At 37.5% G+C, this 16,192-nt stretch overlaps 2 protein-coding genes across 5 annotated transcripts; one reads left to right on the top strand and one right to left on the bottom strand.

The window, feature by feature from the left end:
• Nucleotides 1-270: 270 nt before the first annotated feature.
• Nucleotides 271-6,036, top strand: zc3h12aa (zinc finger CCCH-type containing 12Aa). Of its 4 annotated transcripts, none has more exons than XM_078932686.1 (6): nucleotides 271-710; nucleotides 1,538-1,878; nucleotides 2,326-2,465; nucleotides 3,751-3,985; nucleotides 4,121-4,227; nucleotides 4,347-6,036. In XM_078932686.1, the coding sequence occupies exons 2-6, from the start codon at nucleotides 1,796-1,798 to the stop codon at nucleotides 5,348-5,350; spliced, it is 1,569 nt and encodes a 522-aa protein (XP_078788812.1). In that variant the 5' UTR covers nucleotides 271-710; nucleotides 1,538-1,795; the 3' UTR covers nucleotides 5,351-6,036. The 4 variants fall into 4 exon arrangements, with proteins under 4 accessions (XP_078788812.1, XP_011483931.1, XP_020565962.1 ...); XM_011485629.4 differs by having other exon boundaries at nucleotides 354-616; nucleotides 1,483-1,878; XM_020710303.3 differs by having other exon boundaries at nucleotides 435-616.
• A 1,028-nt stretch (nucleotides 6,037-7,064) lies between these two features.
• LOC105355991 (uncharacterized) lies at nucleotides 7,065-10,729 on the bottom strand. The gene is made up of 8 exons (XM_011485627.4): nucleotides 10,557-10,729; nucleotides 10,277-10,378; nucleotides 10,056-10,140; nucleotides 9,659-9,843; nucleotides 9,483-9,579; nucleotides 9,265-9,400; nucleotides 8,530-8,769; nucleotides 7,065-7,251 (listed from the first exon to the last, which is right to left on the bottom strand). Exons 1-8 carry the CDS (start codon nucleotides 10,608-10,610, stop codon nucleotides 7,194-7,196), a joined length of 957 nt encoding a protein of 318 aa, XP_011483929.2. The 5' UTR covers nucleotides 10,611-10,729; the 3' UTR covers nucleotides 7,065-7,193.
• Between the last annotated feature and the right edge of the window lie 5,463 nt (nucleotides 10,730-16,192).

Below are 16,192 nucleotides of genomic sequence, written 5' to 3'. Positions count from 1 at the left end.
TAACTGATCTTATCATTTGAGAGGTATAAAAAGACACGAGAATGTAGACAAAGACAATAGGAGTAAAACTGAAGTGTTTTGCCATGATACTGTAATTTTTCTGTGTTTTTGTACCTCTTGTGCTTATGGTAGCATGCGTAATGGATCATCAAAGGCGATTAAAAAAAGGAATCCGAAAGTTTATAACAAATTGTGTAACTCTGAAAGTAAGCGTTAGTTACACAAAGACAGCACGATTTACTGTTAGGGTTTCTCAAAACGTTCCACTTCCTGGATTGCTGCGGCTTGTTGGTGCGCGTAAATCCACGCACAAACAAAGGTTGGGCTCTGGAAGTTCTGGTAAATGAACTACCAGGGAAAACGATATAACGCAGGACGCGGAAGCGTTTTGCGAAGGAGCCTAACTGTAGCGGTGCCAATCTAAAAAAAAAATATATGTGACGAAACTCGTGTTGTCTCCCTTACATGCAAATTTTCGCATACCTCCACGAGGAAGAAGAGCAGGAAAAGGTGGGCGTGGCCTGTCAGTCTTCACAGGAAAAAACGGCAAGGACTTATTTTTGGTGACTTCCTAACAGAAAGATGGAACATGAAGACAAAGAGCGAGACACAGCAGGTAAATAGTCGCTTCTTCTGCGTGGAAAGAAAACTTTACCCGCGTGCCAGGGAGCGCGCGGACGTCCTCTTGTAGCTCAGCTGTTACCTGACAGGTAAGGGCAATCTTACAGGTTCAGTGTTTACAAGTTGTAACTTAACTCATGGAAACAAGCTGAATCCTTATTGAAAACGGCTCATTTTAGCAGCTTAACTCGATTTTGAAAAACATGAATGTTTAAAAATGTCGCCAAATGTTTGATTGGTGATCAAAAATCCTCTTTAAATGTCATGAGAGGTTTAACATTAAGCAAAGCTGTTGGAGTTGTGACTTTATATTTTTCTTTTAATCTGACACTTTTATTCTCTGTTTATTAACTTGAAAATTTGATGAAAATATGAATTCATTGAGTTTTCTAGCGACTTTATCCACTTTTAGACAGAAATAAAGTCTATTGCTTAATAGCCAGATTTCTCCTCATGTTTAAAACTTTGTTTCATCAAACTAAAGATAGAATTTTGCCTGTAAATGCTATAATCTTATACAGTTGCTTTTTAAAATACAAAATTTTAAATCAGTGATTTTGAATTTAATGTTAAATATGATTTTGCTTTTTTTATTCAGTTGTGCACTGTGTTAAAATAGTCAAAAGAAAACTACATGTGCTTCTTACTGTATTAAAGCCATTATGTAATGTTTTTGTTTATCTTTCATAAACTCTCTTTATCTTCATTGAAGGCAATCAAATCATATGTAATCAGTGTTTAATGGTCTGTTCGTAGTTTGTTTGCTTCTTTTTATCTTTTTTTCAAAGGGGAAAGAGCAAAGAGTTTACAAGTAAAATCGTTTTTTTTAATAGTTTTTGTTGTTGTTGTTGTTGTGCTTAGACCTCAAAATACCCTAATGTCTGAAGCTGTCACCTGTCCTGTCATAATGGACCAGACACTTCCTACTTCAAGTTCACCATCAGAACAACAACCAGAGGCCGACAGTGAGGAGCTCCAGTTCAGAGTTGACTTCTTCAGGAAGCTGGGTTATCCCTCCACAGCGGTGAAGGCTGCTTTGAGAAAGCTTGGCCTCAACACAGACACGAACGCCGTTTTAGGGGAGCTGGTCAGGACCAGTGCCGGCTCTGCACCCTGTGGTTCTGACAACGGTACCAAGAGCTCCAAAGACCCTCTACTGCCTCCAACGTGGACAATGACAACCCAGCAAGGAGACCAGAAGAGTGCGGACACAGAGCTGAGGCCCATCATCATAGATGGCAGCAATGTAGCTATGAGGTAATTGTTGGCAGTTATGTTTTTTTTTTCTTTTCTTTTTTTTTCTTATCAGTCTGAGGAAAATCCCCCAGAAAATGTCCCGCATCCTGTTGGCTTTCTGTTTTTCACAGACTTTCGTTTTTGAGCTAGTCCTTTGCATTTTCAGCCACCATCAAGTCACTTTAACATTTAAAGTTGAAGCTCAGTGTCATGCCCCCAGTGTTGCATGCCTTGACAAAGACACGGAACACAACATTCAAATTCACACATTAATCCGTACACGCCCTGACCAGATATAGTGTATGTTCAAAACGTTTACAAAGGGAAGAATTTTTTACTGAGCACACTATTTCCATGAACTAAAATTCAGAACACTTCCTTCTGCCAGTTTCCATTCAACTAATATTTTACTTTTGTATCACTGTCCTTAACTTACTTTCTCTTTACGTTTTTTTTTTTTACCCCCAGTCATGGAAACAAGGAAGTGTTCTCATGTCGGGGCATTCAGTTAGCGGTGAACTTCTTCCTGGACAGAGGTCACAGTGTGATTACAGTGTTTGTTCCCTCCTGGCGGAAAGAGCAGCCCAGAAGTGATACCCCCATAACAGGTGAGGAGACACACAGCAGTGGGAACAGAAAGGGTGCAAATCCGTTTAAAAAAAACATCTGAAATGATTGGTTTTTACAAACATGATTATTGTAAAGGCAGATGGTGAGTATTTTGAGAACTGTAAATCAAAAAACAGGTTTTTCTTTTAGTTTTGAGTCAGCATTTCTGTGAAATTACCTTAACCTCTGGCTATAAGGAAATATGCTTGTGGTCATGACAGGTTTCAACAAGTTGTCGAGTTTGCTCGCAGAGTTGCCAAGACAACGTTCCCCTCTAAAAAAAATAAAAGAGAGAGAAAAACACCAAGCGTCTATAATCGTGGATTTGAACACCAAATTGTAAATAAGTCAATAAATGTGTTAATATGTAACACACTTAGCCAAAAGCTCGACTATGACAACTACTTCAGTTGTCTCCCACACTGTTGCAGGTATATCATAATCCCCTGATGAGTCATTATCAAAGCAACCAGAGTGTACATTTACAGAGGGAGAAGTCATGGTGGAAAAAGCCTACAAGCATGAGGAAGTCAATTAAACCTGATAATAGATGTCCTATTACTACTTCAGAACTTATTTGTCAGTATGGATTCCGCGACAATAATGCTGGAATTTGAGTGAAGGAGGAACGTGGATGTTTGTTTGTCTTTTTAGTCCACGCTCCCTGTCACATTTGAAATAGATATTGAAGAAAGAAACTGATGACTGGCAGTGACTGCAGAGCCATGGTGGGGCAATGCAGTATCCAAACAAGGAAGTTGAAGAAGAAAAAAACAACACAAAGCCTCTTGTGGGAAAGTCCCATCGGGAAGTTCAGATGTGGGGTTTTTTCCCCACTCATACTGTATTTATGCAGAAGGAAGTCCACTGCTGACAGGCATTTTCAAATGCTGGCCGTCTCCAAGAATAACAGACAATTTAACTGAAAAGGTGCCCTTAGCTAATAGTTGTCTGACCAGGTTGCTAATTCATGAGTTCATTTCTCTTCCATTCTCACTTGCCCTGCAAGAGCAGTGAAGTGATATATTTTGCAAGGAGGAAGTAAAGGCATATTGAACAGGTTATGTAGGCTATTCTACTGAAGTTTTCTTTGTTGAAGTGCTGGTTTTACGACCTGGTTTTGTAGTTGTTTATTTGTTATGGGTAAATTATAAAAATAAAATGCCATTCTGCAAAGATCTGACTTAAAAATAGGAACCAAATACAATTAAAGCGTGCTTAAGTTTCCTTCTCTATCTCTTGTATTTTTCCACACTTATCTGAATTCTAACTGTTTATTTTCAGGACAGCACATCCTGACAGAGCTTGAAAAACAAAAGATCGTGGTCTTCACTCCCTCGCGGCGCGTTGGGGGCAAACGCGTGGTCTGCTATGATGACCGTTTCATCGTCAAGCTGGCACACGAGTCTGGCGGAGTGATCGTGTCCAACGATACCTACCGTGATCTCCAAGGAGAAAGACCTGAGTGGAAGAAATGCATCGAAGAGAGGCTCCTCATGTACTCATTTGTAAATGACAAGTAAGAATGATGTTTTTTCTTCAAAATCAAATAAAAAAAACAATGTTTTGTAACCTCCTGTGCTTCTGCTTTAGGGGAAGCAGTAAATGATAGTTTGTGGAAAAAAATGTGCTGATTTGCTTTCATTTTCTGCAGATTTATGCCTCCAGATGACCCTCTGGGTCGACATGGCCCCAGCCTTAGCAACTTCCTTCGATTAAAGCCACTGCCAGTGGAGCAGAAAAGACAATTTTGTCCATATGGTGAGAATTTATTTTGTGGAGATCTAAACAAGCAAGAGTGCTCTGTAATTTGTTTCCATTCTGCACTTGGAACTGTTGAAAGTTGGTGTTTTGACCGTCTCCATCTTGATCTCCCTCAGACAAAAAGTGCACTTATGGCATCAAATGTAAGTTCTACCATCCTGAGAGGGCAAACCAATCCCATCTGTCACTGGCTGATGAACTGAGAGAGAAAGCCCAGATTTCTGCTGAGACAGAGGAAAGATCTGCAAGATTATCCCCCAGACAGCCTCAACTCGATCACAACCCTGCTCAGAAAAACTGTCCCCACCCTCAAGACAAACAGCTCCCTAGAGAGCGGCAGAGTGCCTCACTTCCAGGTCTGGTTAGTGAAAATAAACTGCTTTATTGGGAGAATCCTAAGAAACATCCAAACCATAGTGGGTCTTCTGCCACGGGGGGCCAGTGTCAGAGAGAGTGGCCTGGGCAACACTTGGCTCAGAATCACTACTACGCTAACATGTCACACGAGTGTTTGGATTCTGGCTTCAACTCTTTTGACAGCTACAGTTCAGATGTTTCACATTCTTACAGCAGCTCCCATCAAAACAGAGCCCATAGTCAAAACGCCTTTTCAGGACCCCAGCATCCGTCTGCTTTTTTAGAAAAAACTAAGACTAACCAGTCCTGCAGGAGCTGTTCCCACACCCAGCAACAAAACAGAAACATGGACTACAAGGGTCAAGCCTTTAATAAGACCTACTCTCCAAATATGTTCCCAAGCAACATGCTTCAACAGCACAGCCTCCCCAGTCACTTAAATTACAGCGGCACACCTCACCTGCAGCATAACTATTGGTCAGATCCCTTCCAGGGGACGTCCATAATCCGAACAGTGAGCAGCCTCCCTTCAGAGGTCCATTCCTCACATTCCCATAATTCCTGCCATCAGTACCAACCCTGGGGACAGCAACCACCTTCTGCCTCCTTTGACCCAGAAAGATCCGAACTTCGCATAAAACTGCAAGCCATCTTCAACCCAAACCAGGTGGATGAGGTCATGTTGATGTTCCCAAATCTGACGGATCCAGAAAAACTTGCTGAAAAGATACTTAACCTTAAGGCTCAAAGGAAATTTTTCTGAACTTTTTTCCTTTTTTACATAGTTGTAAGGAGGTCATTTTGTTGCAGGTAGGAAAAAAATATTTAAAGAAAATTTTATGAGTCACTTTAAAAGAACTTGTATTATACTCTGCAGTGTGCCATAATGGACATCCCGTTTTATTTATGGGCAATTTAGCCAAAGTTTTCTAAGGTTTTTTTCTATGACTATGTTGTCAAATGTGACCTTGTCATCCAAGTTTTGGATAAAAAGTGCCTCTAGACCAAAGTTGGTCAACATAAAGTGTCTACTTTGTTGATGCATATTGCATTACATGGGATTTTTGTAATGTTCTCATGCAATAAAAATCTGTTTTCTAAGGTTTCTTATTGTTTCTTGATTCAATGCTAATATTCCAGAACAGCTCGCTACTTAATATGATCTCCTTGGCATAGACCTGCAGTGTATGTTGAGATTGCACAATAGCCTAAGATGGAAGATTTTTTCCCGTGTCACCTTTCACTTCCGTATAAAGTTTCTTACATTTTCTGAAAAGCGGCCCTTTTGAAAGTTTGTTCAAATGTATGAAAAAAACAAGTTCTCTACAAGAATCTTTGCCTTGCTTCATTATGTGTTTTATGATACTGAAGCTGTATTTTGTTTGTCGTATCTTTGAGCAAGGTCAAAAGAGGGTGAAAAAAAAAATGAATAAACTTTATCTGAACTAATTTCACAGGTTTTCATTTCTTTTTTTTTTAAGTGACCTCATTCAACTCCCTGAATTTTCCCATCATAACCTGAGGCAATACATGCTGAGCATTTCCTGTCAAACCACTGTAATTTCCTTCAGTGACACCTGTGCTTAAGAGTTAATATACATCTATATTCTTTGTGAGATCTTCTTTATAATTTAACTGTTGGAGCTGATCTTTAAGATTTTGCTAAAAAGGAAAAATGGTTACTTTTAAATATTTCCGGGTGCAAAAAAAGAAATTAGTAAAATTATTTTAAAGAAATCTAATCTAATAGGCAAGTATTACTTTCCCTAAAAAAAATAGAATCTCTTGAGGACATTGTAAACTTGAAGCTGTTCTGAAATCTGTGTATATATTGAAAGTGGTGAAGCTGCCAAAAAAGGAGAGAACATTTCTGTTGAACTGAAACTGGAAAGAATTTGATGACCAGGAGTCATCACTGAATTTTACTGTACAGTAAACCAATGTGTTTTATCTAAAAAGATCATCAATGGAGTCGGACCACTATGGTGCTGCTATAGATACATTTACAATATACATGTATGCTTTAATTTGATTAGTTACAGTGTTCGTTATCGGTTAAACCATGTACATATCCATTCCTGCTGATGCTGAGTGGACTGGGAGAAAATGTTGCTACAACATTGTTATCTACGTAAACAAAGAAACCAGATCCATTTTTCTGAAAGAAATTTGTATTCAGTTGAAAGTTTTTGCAGTGTTGTAATTTGACTCCCATGGTAACCTCACACCCTATGCCTTAAATGCAAATTACTTCCGAGATATATTTGAAAAACAAAACTTATGTCTGCCTTTGATAATTTAACATAAGTTAGCACACCAACAGGCTTTTTGTCAAAAGAATTTGTTTATTGTATTTGAGAATTGTGCATACAGATCATTGTATACAGACCATTTTCAGCGTATGTAATCACTTTAAGCTGGATTTCTTGGAATCGGATTAGTTGTCAGCAATGAATAACCTTGCCTTTTTTGTGCTATCACACCTGTATGCCACTAGGTATTTATACAAAAATGTACTTAAATATAATACATTGATAACAGCAGGTACTACTCTGATGCATTCTTTAGGTTCTTTATTTCTCCTCCAGCAGATGTCTCTCCTTGTCTTATTCCCAGGCCATCAGTAGTTTGTGGAATGGCACAAAGGCACCATATCCAGATTTGCTGCAAAAAGCATAAAGTAATATCCAATAAGCGTTTGAAATGAACACAAAATGCAAGTCAAGATCCACAACTTTCAATGCAGAGTAAACAGTGATAAGAATAAATTTGTGGATTACATTGAGTGAATTCAGTGACCCATGTCAGCATGTGTAATATGAACCATCTGAACAGGTTAGAAATTTGCATATACAGCTAATCTGGAAAGCTGAATGTGACAGGTGTTGAAGGAATGCTTTTGGAGAGCATGTACTGTATTGAGTACATGAACAGTACATGCTCATGATTAATTGTTTTTAATCATCAATGATTTGTGGCAGAATAAGCAGACAGACATACAAATGCAGTCCTGAAAGACATGGCGAAATGACTGAAGTCCAGTACAATCGCTTGCACATCCCTTCACACTTGTCCCATACTCTAACATAATATGACATGTTGGCCAATGAAGACAAGTCTTTGTTATTCAGCTGAGTCGTATATGCAGAGACATCATTATAGACTTCCCTGGAGATCATGCTAAGGGTTCAGAGCAGGAAATAGGTGCAGATCTGCACTGCAATTGAATGGATGGCTAATTCCTTGCCAAAAACTTGGAAGTTTATTTTACTACGCATACTTGGGTACAAGTATAGCAGGTATTCTATAGACCATGTACTTGTATAATAAGTATACTAACTGATTACTTGTTCAGACTAAAGTGGAACAATTTAAATCAACGTCAAGCATACTCCCTCACTTCTAGTATAGACTAAGTACACACATAGAACACTTAAGTTGACAATTTTTTTTGCAGAGGGATGCTGATAATGATCCCTGCTGAATACACTTTTTTGGTACAGTTGAGATGTGGTTAGACTTCTTTGCTTAGCTTTTATGATCAATAGGTAGTTTTAATAAAAAATACACTTTTTAGGATTTAACAAAGCATTTTAGGAAATATTGGAACGATTTTTGAAATGTAGCAGCTTTTTAGCAATTGACATGTTAGTAAATTCAACCCTATGCGGGGTGTATGTGTTTCATTTATTTAAGTTCTTTAGTTTAAGTGATCAAACTACTATTAGATTGATAGGTTCTGTATCTTTATTTACTTTAAAGTTTCCAGTTGACCAACAATAGAATTGCTGGCTATAGTGTGGTCACATGACTGCAGGAGCTCTATAACACACAGACTTGTTTTGCATTCAGCAAAAAATGTGATTTTCCACACTGAAAGACTGAGTCACAAAAAGAGCATTAGTAGTATTTGAATGCATTTCTGGAAAATGAGATATTTACCATTCAAAGTAGCTCTGACCCTTGTAACATCCATCACACTGAGCTGCATCAGAAGCATGCAGCTCTACCCCAAGGTGGAGGTCTGCCTCCCCCTGCAGGTGGCCCAGGAAGCGAACTGTTCCTGTACTGATCCTGCCAGATGGCAGCATGATCCTGACCCGATGACCGAGCTGCAGGTCCATGGGGGAGTGAGGAAGAAAAACTCGATGAGGGCCTCGAGATTTTCTCCATGATTGCACACTTGAATAAGAGAGGTTTCAGTCAGTAATAAATACAGCTGTGATGTCTGCTGATTTATGTAGAGCATTTTCAAAAAGTTGCAAAAAGACAATTGGAACAGTGGTCATCCATGAAGGATCATCAAAAGTTGAAATATGTATGAAATATTGTAAAGTACTGGTAAATTGTAACCTCTTGACTCCTACTTGTGCAAATATGCAACAAACTGTTTCTACTCCAAAATCCCCTAAATTCCAAATCTACATGAAAACAAAAAAATGGGTGATTTTTTTTATATAGCTGGGAATAAATTCAGCCATCAAGGGGTTAAAGGGCTTAGTTTGGAAAAAGTCAGGAACGTTTTCAACAAACTAACTCACCAGTACTTCAAAAATAACCAGTGCATACAATTTTATTTAAAAATAAAAACTATTAGAATCACTATGTTGCATATCTAAAGCATTCTCCCATAGGCATGGAGGGGCTTATGATCACTCCTTAGTCCTCTCTGTCTACCTGGAGCCTGATGATAAAGAGGAAGTAGATCTGGAGCTTAGTGCTGATGATGATGTCATCTGGCAGCCTGACAGTGCGCAGGCATAGCTGTCACTTCTTGATGACCTTGTTGACTTTCTGCGTTGGTGTAAAACGCCTGTCAATTGCAAACGAGAAATTCCTTGGGACATGATTGAACAAAATTCCATTGTTGACTTTTGCCTATTGCTGTCATTTACTTGAACATTCATCAAATGAATCTCCATAGTCCACTCTTGACTCTCCAATGTCCTCATAAGCCCCCACTTTCACCGACACGCCAGCACCAGAGACAAGCTGGGAAGGAGGCTAAAAATTACAATCAATGTAAAAGCCACAGTTTCATTACCGCCTATGTTCAATGTCACAAATGTACCTGATTACGTAGCTCTTCCTGTTGTCTTTGCAGATCATTAAATCTTCTTTCCCATGATGCTCTCTCACAGGCAATCCTGGTCTTGAGTGACAGAATGTCTCTCTCTGTCTTGTTCAATCTTTTGTGAAGTGCATTTGTACGATCAGGGCTCCCAGGAATGGCTGCTGTCATTTTGTTTTCAGAAACTAATAAGGAACAGCAAGCTCGGTTAAGAATCTAAAACACATCCAAAACCACAAATTGTATTTATGTCCTATTAAAACAAAATATATTTTGCAGCAATTTGTATCAGGCAAAAAATAAGGCGCATTTCTACATTAATGTTTATTTAAATCAACTTGATCTACACCAAGTATGTCATTGTAACATGCAGGCTTTGATTTGCTGAGCTCCTTACCCACGTGCCGTTTCACCTGTCTGCTTTTGTCCTCTGTGATGCGTTTTTCTCTTGGTAAGAATTTAACTGCATTGTATGGACAAATCTGCAATACAACAACATGCTTCTCTTAATAACCACGCCTGGGACCCCCCCCCCCCCTCCCCCATTTCAATTATTTCAGAACTGATGTTCAATGAAAGTGAAGAAAAAATCTTGTGTTTTTGGAATTATGAGCTCACCCAGAGAAACCTGCAGGTGCAGAGTATTCCTCTGTATGTCCAAACACATGCAGTCCATAGGATGCCTGTTGTCATATTGGAGCATGCTCCACTTACACTGGGCTATGTTGATCAGACGACAAACAAAATCATAGTGTTATTCACCTGAACTGAAGAAAGCACTAAAAAAGCTTTAGAATCTACTAATGGTGCATTGGCGCTTTACACACTGGAATTTGTTTTTGAAAAACTAAATTGACCCCACACAGTTAATGTAAAAATGCATTGATAAGGCACTGACCTTTTCCTGTGGGGCATCTGTAAGATGGGAGAAAACACTTCCATGTGTGGTCATGAGCAAGTGACATCTCCCATTACTGTTTAATGGAGCTTTATCGTAAAGTCTCCTGTGAATGTTAATGTGGCTCCCTGAGCTGTTACCATGCGCCAGCTCTGCGTGAACAGCGCTGCAAACGGCTGCTGGGCAGGTAAATCTTGTTTAATCTTCTTAGTCATGCAGTAACACAGTCTAGTTGTAGCCAGGCTTCTAATTTTGGTCTGCTGAACCTTTACAGTATATGAACGAAGTTAAGTTCTTGATCTAAACAAGAGTCAAGTTTGGCAACACAAGTTGGCATTTGTATATATGAGGACTAACTTATTTAAAATAATAGCATTTATTTGCACATCCTTCAACAGAAAATAAGGACAAGGTACAAAAGAGCATAATATTTATAAAACTTTACTTATAGATCATTTCTGTAAATGTCAAAATAACAACTATAAATAGCACAAAAGTAAGGATTTCCAAGTAATAGGTTACTACTTGCAGAAAATGTTGCTCCTTTTAATAATTTAAAACTACCGGTACTTAATGCTCTTCTTTGTGATGATATAAGTTTAAATAATGAAGAAAAAAAACATGCAAAAGAGAACCCTGTGTTAGTGTTTTCTTTTTTCTTTTTTTTTTAGGAATCAATTTTTTTAGGAGTTTTTCCTTACCACAAGGGGGGGCTAAGGGCGGGGATGCTCAGTTTAGCCTAGTCTGTTGAGTTTAGTTTAGCCATTACACAATAAATGTTATGACTGCATGCTCTTTATGATTTCATGTTTATTAGAAAGTCCATTGAGATGACTATTTTTGTAATACTGGGATATGTAAATAAAACAACTGAACAATTCATTTTTCCCACGATTTGTTTCAAAACTAAATTTTTGGGTCACGGTTTTGTTTCGGTTTGATATGTGATGTGCGTGTAACAAAACACAACAAAAACCTAAAAATACAGAAGAAATCCTATATTTAATTTGGTAATAAACAGATGGCAATGATAAAAAAAAACTATTAGTTGGCTTATACTAAGCCTGGTGTGTTTCAACCTAAACATTCTGGTATGAAGTAGGAATGCAACAATACACTTTCCCCACCATTCGTTTCTACGGGGGAACATACGGTTCAGCTTCAAACCAAGAATTGGGCCATCTCCAGATTGGCACCCTATTCCAAGAGTCCAGCAGCCTCAAAAGGGATTCAGAAGATGGATGGATGAAGATGGATGGGTGGTTATGTCGGGTTTTAGCTCTATTGCCTTGCACAGGATCTAAGTTTAAATCTTTACAGTTTTAAAGAGACAATTCTATTTGTCATTCTGCTCATCAACAAGGGCCCAAGTTCCCCAAATAGCCCTAAATATGAGTTAAAATACATCAGAACAGATGAAATCCAGATTAAATCAATCTAAAATAAATGATCAAATAATCAAATGTTTTTACTAAGAATTGTTTGGAAGGAAACAAAGCTTCATTTTCCTGCATATACATAACTTCAGCATGAACATTTGAGTCCTGAAGGCGGTACCTCTTTAAAACCCTTGTGCTAAATCATTGAAGAAAAAAGGTTCAGCGCACTGTCTAGTGGGTCCTGATGACCCAACTCCCATTGTAAAGTGCCTAGGATAGCACAAGGTTTATACTAAGGCAGACAAAAGGCAAAAGGTCATCACGCAAAAAGGTTTTTGAAACTTGAGTCTAGAACGCTGCATTCACACTGAATAAATAAAATGACAGACAATCAGGTCTTAATGAAAATGATTTACGTACACAAACTATTATGTAATACCATGTGTTAATTTATTACGGTTCCTGTTTTAGAGAAAGACGAGTAATTATTATGATTGTTTAGTCTGAGCCGGACCTTTGTGGCGTTCATCTTTTACAAATAAAAACGCTGTATTAGTTTTCTCTGTCTTTGATTAGTCCATTGATTTCTACAATGAAGGTGTCTTGGGTTTCAAAGTAAAGCTTGGCATTGAAGTGAAATGTGAGCCATCTGGCTGTGTCTGCTCGGTTAATTGTCGTGTGTGAATAGATGTATAATTTCAAGCCTTTTAGGCCTTCATTCAGAGACACGGAAAAGCACTCATCTCACATTGTGGGTCGTGTCCTCATGCTCATTTAAACAAACGAGCACGCTCAAGATGCTTGTTCAAAACAAAATAATAAGGGAGCACCAATGCTTGATACTCCGTTTTCTGAAAATGACAGCGACTATTTTTGCATAAGCAGAGATAATCCAAACACTATCAGACTGTTAGACTGAGAAATTTTAACATGCAAATTAAATGATGCCATGTCTGTTGTTGCACTTACATATCAGATTATCCCGGTATATGGTAGAAGAGTTGCCACTTGCATAATAAAATGCTTATCTTTGCACAAGAATATATTAGTAATTTTAATGTTTTTGCTTAAGAAACAAATGTGTACATTTTTATAAAGAGATACTGTACATATCCAAGAAATATACTCAGATATACCAACTTTTTTTCTTATTTCATATTAAATGATTTTGTTGACAAGAATGGGGAACTCCTAAATAGGAGTCAAAAGCTTTCAGAAAGGAAGATCAGCAAAGTTAAGCTTCAAACCACTATCTTAGTTCAGATATGCAAATTCATGTCTTTTCCAACATACAGTAGCTGATGCTGGGTGTGTGGTTCTCTAACCCACCCAAAGCATTCAGTAAAGACTAAAGAGAAAAAAAATGAAAGTTTATTTTCAAGGGTTTTCAGTTGTGGGCCTCACACAGTGCAGCAGTGTTGATATGCTGTTGCTTTAGTGAACAGGAACATCAACTCTGATTACATGATGGGAAAAACTTACTTGATTACAACAGCATCTTTATTACCAATCACATTTAGTTAAGGTTTTTTTAATTAGCTAAAATGAAAACAAATAGATTTTATATATTTCTCTTTTTTTAATGTTTTTTTTCTAACTTAGTCATTTCAAACAAAAACACATTTTTACCTAAACATTTCTTCATTAAACCCATAAATCATCACAATGTCTTTAAATATGTATAAGAGACACATTTTAATTTAAGAGAAATGGTTGGTGGTTATTCTGACTTAAAGGTGCGTTTTGGCAATGGTGATGTCTGACTTTATCACAAATATGAACCTTTCCTTAGAAAAATAACCATTACATAATAACAGTGTTAAATTATTAAAATTAGCAGCAGATTTCTACTATCTGAAAGCATAATCTGAAAAAATTCAGACATCTTTACCTTCGCTGAAGTAACTTTTTTAGCAAATAAAAATGCTTAATTAGACAGCAAGAAGACAGACCAGAGACTAAATGTAAACATTCTTGTGATGATGTTCAGGTGTGAAGGGAAAAGCAAAATATAGGGAGATAAAAAAAAAAAAAAAAAAACGTTATAACTATTTTCAAATTTTGGTTTTTACATCCAATTTCACTTTCAAAATTTCTGCTGCAGTTTCCAGCAGAGATGCGATGAATCACCCAGCGGCATGCAGAGATAAACAGATTGTTGATGAAACCAAACCGAGCACATTTCTAAATGGATTAAAACTCAACGTAAATGGATAGTTTTAAAGTAGTCAGATTACATTTGATTACAATCAATGTGACCTGATTCAATTGTTACATTGTTACATACAAACAAAACATGAGTTGAACTTAAATGGGGCAAAAATAAATAAATAAATTCATCAATGTAATATTTTTTTCTCTACCTCCTTTTCCAGAACAGTTAACATTTTTTAACAAATACTGCAGTAATCAGAATTCTATTCTTCCTTCGTCTCACCTAAAAGTTCATTGGCCCACCTGTATCACACAATCCTTTCTGTCTTCCAACAGCTTGATTGTCCTTTAACACCTATTATATGCACACCATTGTTAATCAGTGTTTTTTGAGACTGAAAGCCTGTGAGAATTGACATCAGTTGCTGGTAAAAGGATCTGTTATTGTTTAAGGGACTCTATGTTCCTCTGTTCCTCCCACAGAGCATTAAACACCTTTTTTTCTAGGTAATCTTTGTTGGTCAGTTGGTTCTGAGGAGGGCAATCATGGTTTTAAGTGTTCTCTTATTGTAGCTTGTCTGTTTGCTGGTAGACTGAGAGTCACAACTGTTTATAAGTGGGTTATTACTGGAAGTCAGAGGTGTCAAAATCATAGAAAGAAACGTTTTTTTCCTTATAAATCATTATCTTGACCAAGCTTATATTATTAAATAAGTTTAATTCAATTTAAAGAACACTTTTCTCACTCTAAATAATCAATCAATCAAACTTTAATTATAAAAAAGAGCTTCTCATACTTGTGCAACTCGAAGCACTCTAGAATTAAAAATAGAATCAGACAATAAATAAATCAATAAAAACAGATAAACCCAGTCTACCCTTTACCCACCCCCTCCTTCCATTTAAATTTTCAGGCAGTGACCCCACTATCAATGAATACTTATAAAAGTAAATTCTAAAGGAAACTTAAGGCTTGGCTCTGCTGTGAGGAAACAGTATTTTAGGAATCTATTCATACCAGGAGCCAGCTCGGCCACAGGAACATCGCCACAGTGCCCACTCAGACCGGGACTGCATTGGGGTCCACCCCACAGTTGTGAGGCTGCAAAGTCGGCCCCCAACCTCCCCGAAAAGGGCGACAACCGTAGCAACGACCCCAGACAGAACCGGCAACCCCTGGCACAAAGGATCCCCAAAAGGAAACACTGCGGCATAAAACCTTAAAAAGATGTTAAAATGTTATACATAATATGTACATAGGAACATATAGTAAATGAAAAATAACTTCAAATAAATACACAAAATAAAATTACAAAGAGATGTATATATAAAACACAAATTTCATTTTAATAACACATTTTGACATATGAACAGAGAGCAAACAGGGTTCAAAATGTGTTTTACTATTAAAATGTTGTGTCTATTTAGTGTCTATTCATTTCAAATGTATGTCTGTGCAACCTAAACTATGACCAATTTCCTAAAATCTGACCAAAGAAAAGAAAATAAATTTCCATCTTTCTCATATTTATTGCAACACACCTGCAACTTACGCAGCTCTAGTGTCAGAAGAGAGGAACCCTGTTACCTGAACCGTTCAAGTTGCTTTTGTGTTGGACCCAAAGTTTCTACGTTCTTTAGGTCACAAAGAGGTATTTGTCATGTGTGAGAGCTTTATGGGTTGGAGAGAAAGGAGGCTCTGATTTCACATTTTGTTCAACAGAAACCAGAAGGCGCCCTATACCGCCACATGGCTCTAAAATACACTCACAAATGCTTAATCCTCTAAGTTATTTTTGTAAATCTTTAATCAATAGTTATGTTTTGTATCTGCTTTCATGCTAAATTAACCCAGCAAAATAGGAATAAGATTTTTTAATGGCAGGTTACTTGCAAACGTAAATCATTAATTTGTCGTGCTTCATTTATAAATGGGATTTGATAGAACTGATTTGTTTTTGACTTGCATCACAACTTGGTACTCATGATGGAGAGATTAAAAGGCCCAATAGTTTTCATGCATTGTGGTAAACCTGAATGAGCCAATATCTTTTTATTTCTGGATCCATTACCACATCATCTTCAGACCCACCCAGAAGCAGC

Source organism: Oryzias latipes, chromosome 16, assembly GCF_053564925.1.
Source record: "Oryzias latipes strain Hd-rR chromosome 16, Olatipes_Hd-rR_3.1".
In the NCBI taxonomy this organism is placed as follows: domain Eukaryota; kingdom Metazoa; phylum Chordata; class Actinopteri; order Beloniformes; family Adrianichthyidae; genus Oryzias; species Oryzias latipes.
Note: the sequence above shows the minus strand (reverse complement) of the source record. Positions and strands in the feature narration are given on the sequence as shown.

Bases quoted from the DNA above. Each gene is read 5' to 3' on its own strand.
- LOC105355991 (XM_011485627.4), bottom strand. From the start codon at position 10,610: ATGACCACACATGGAAGTGTTTTCTCCCATCTTACAGATGCCCCACAG. The intron at 9,844-10,055 runs GTAAGGAGCTCA...GTTCCTTATTAG, and splicing joins ACAGGTGAAACGGCACGTGG to TTTCTGAAAACAAAATGACA. The intron at 7,252-8,529 runs GTAAATATCTCA...TGCTTTTTGCAG, and splicing joins GGTCAGAGCTACTTTGAATG to CAAATCTGGATATGGTGCCT.
- zc3h12aa (XM_011485629.4), top strand. From the start codon at position 1,499: ATGTCTGAAGCTGTCACCTGTCCTGTCATAATGGACCAGACACTTCCT. The intron at 3,986-4,120 runs GTAAGAATGATG...CATTTTCTGCAG, and splicing joins TACTCATTTGTAAATGACAA to ATTTATGCCTCCAGATGACC. The intron at 4,228-4,346 runs GTGAGAATTTAT...GATCTCCCTCAG, and splicing joins AAGACAATTTTGTCCATATG to ACAAAAAGTGCACTTATGGC.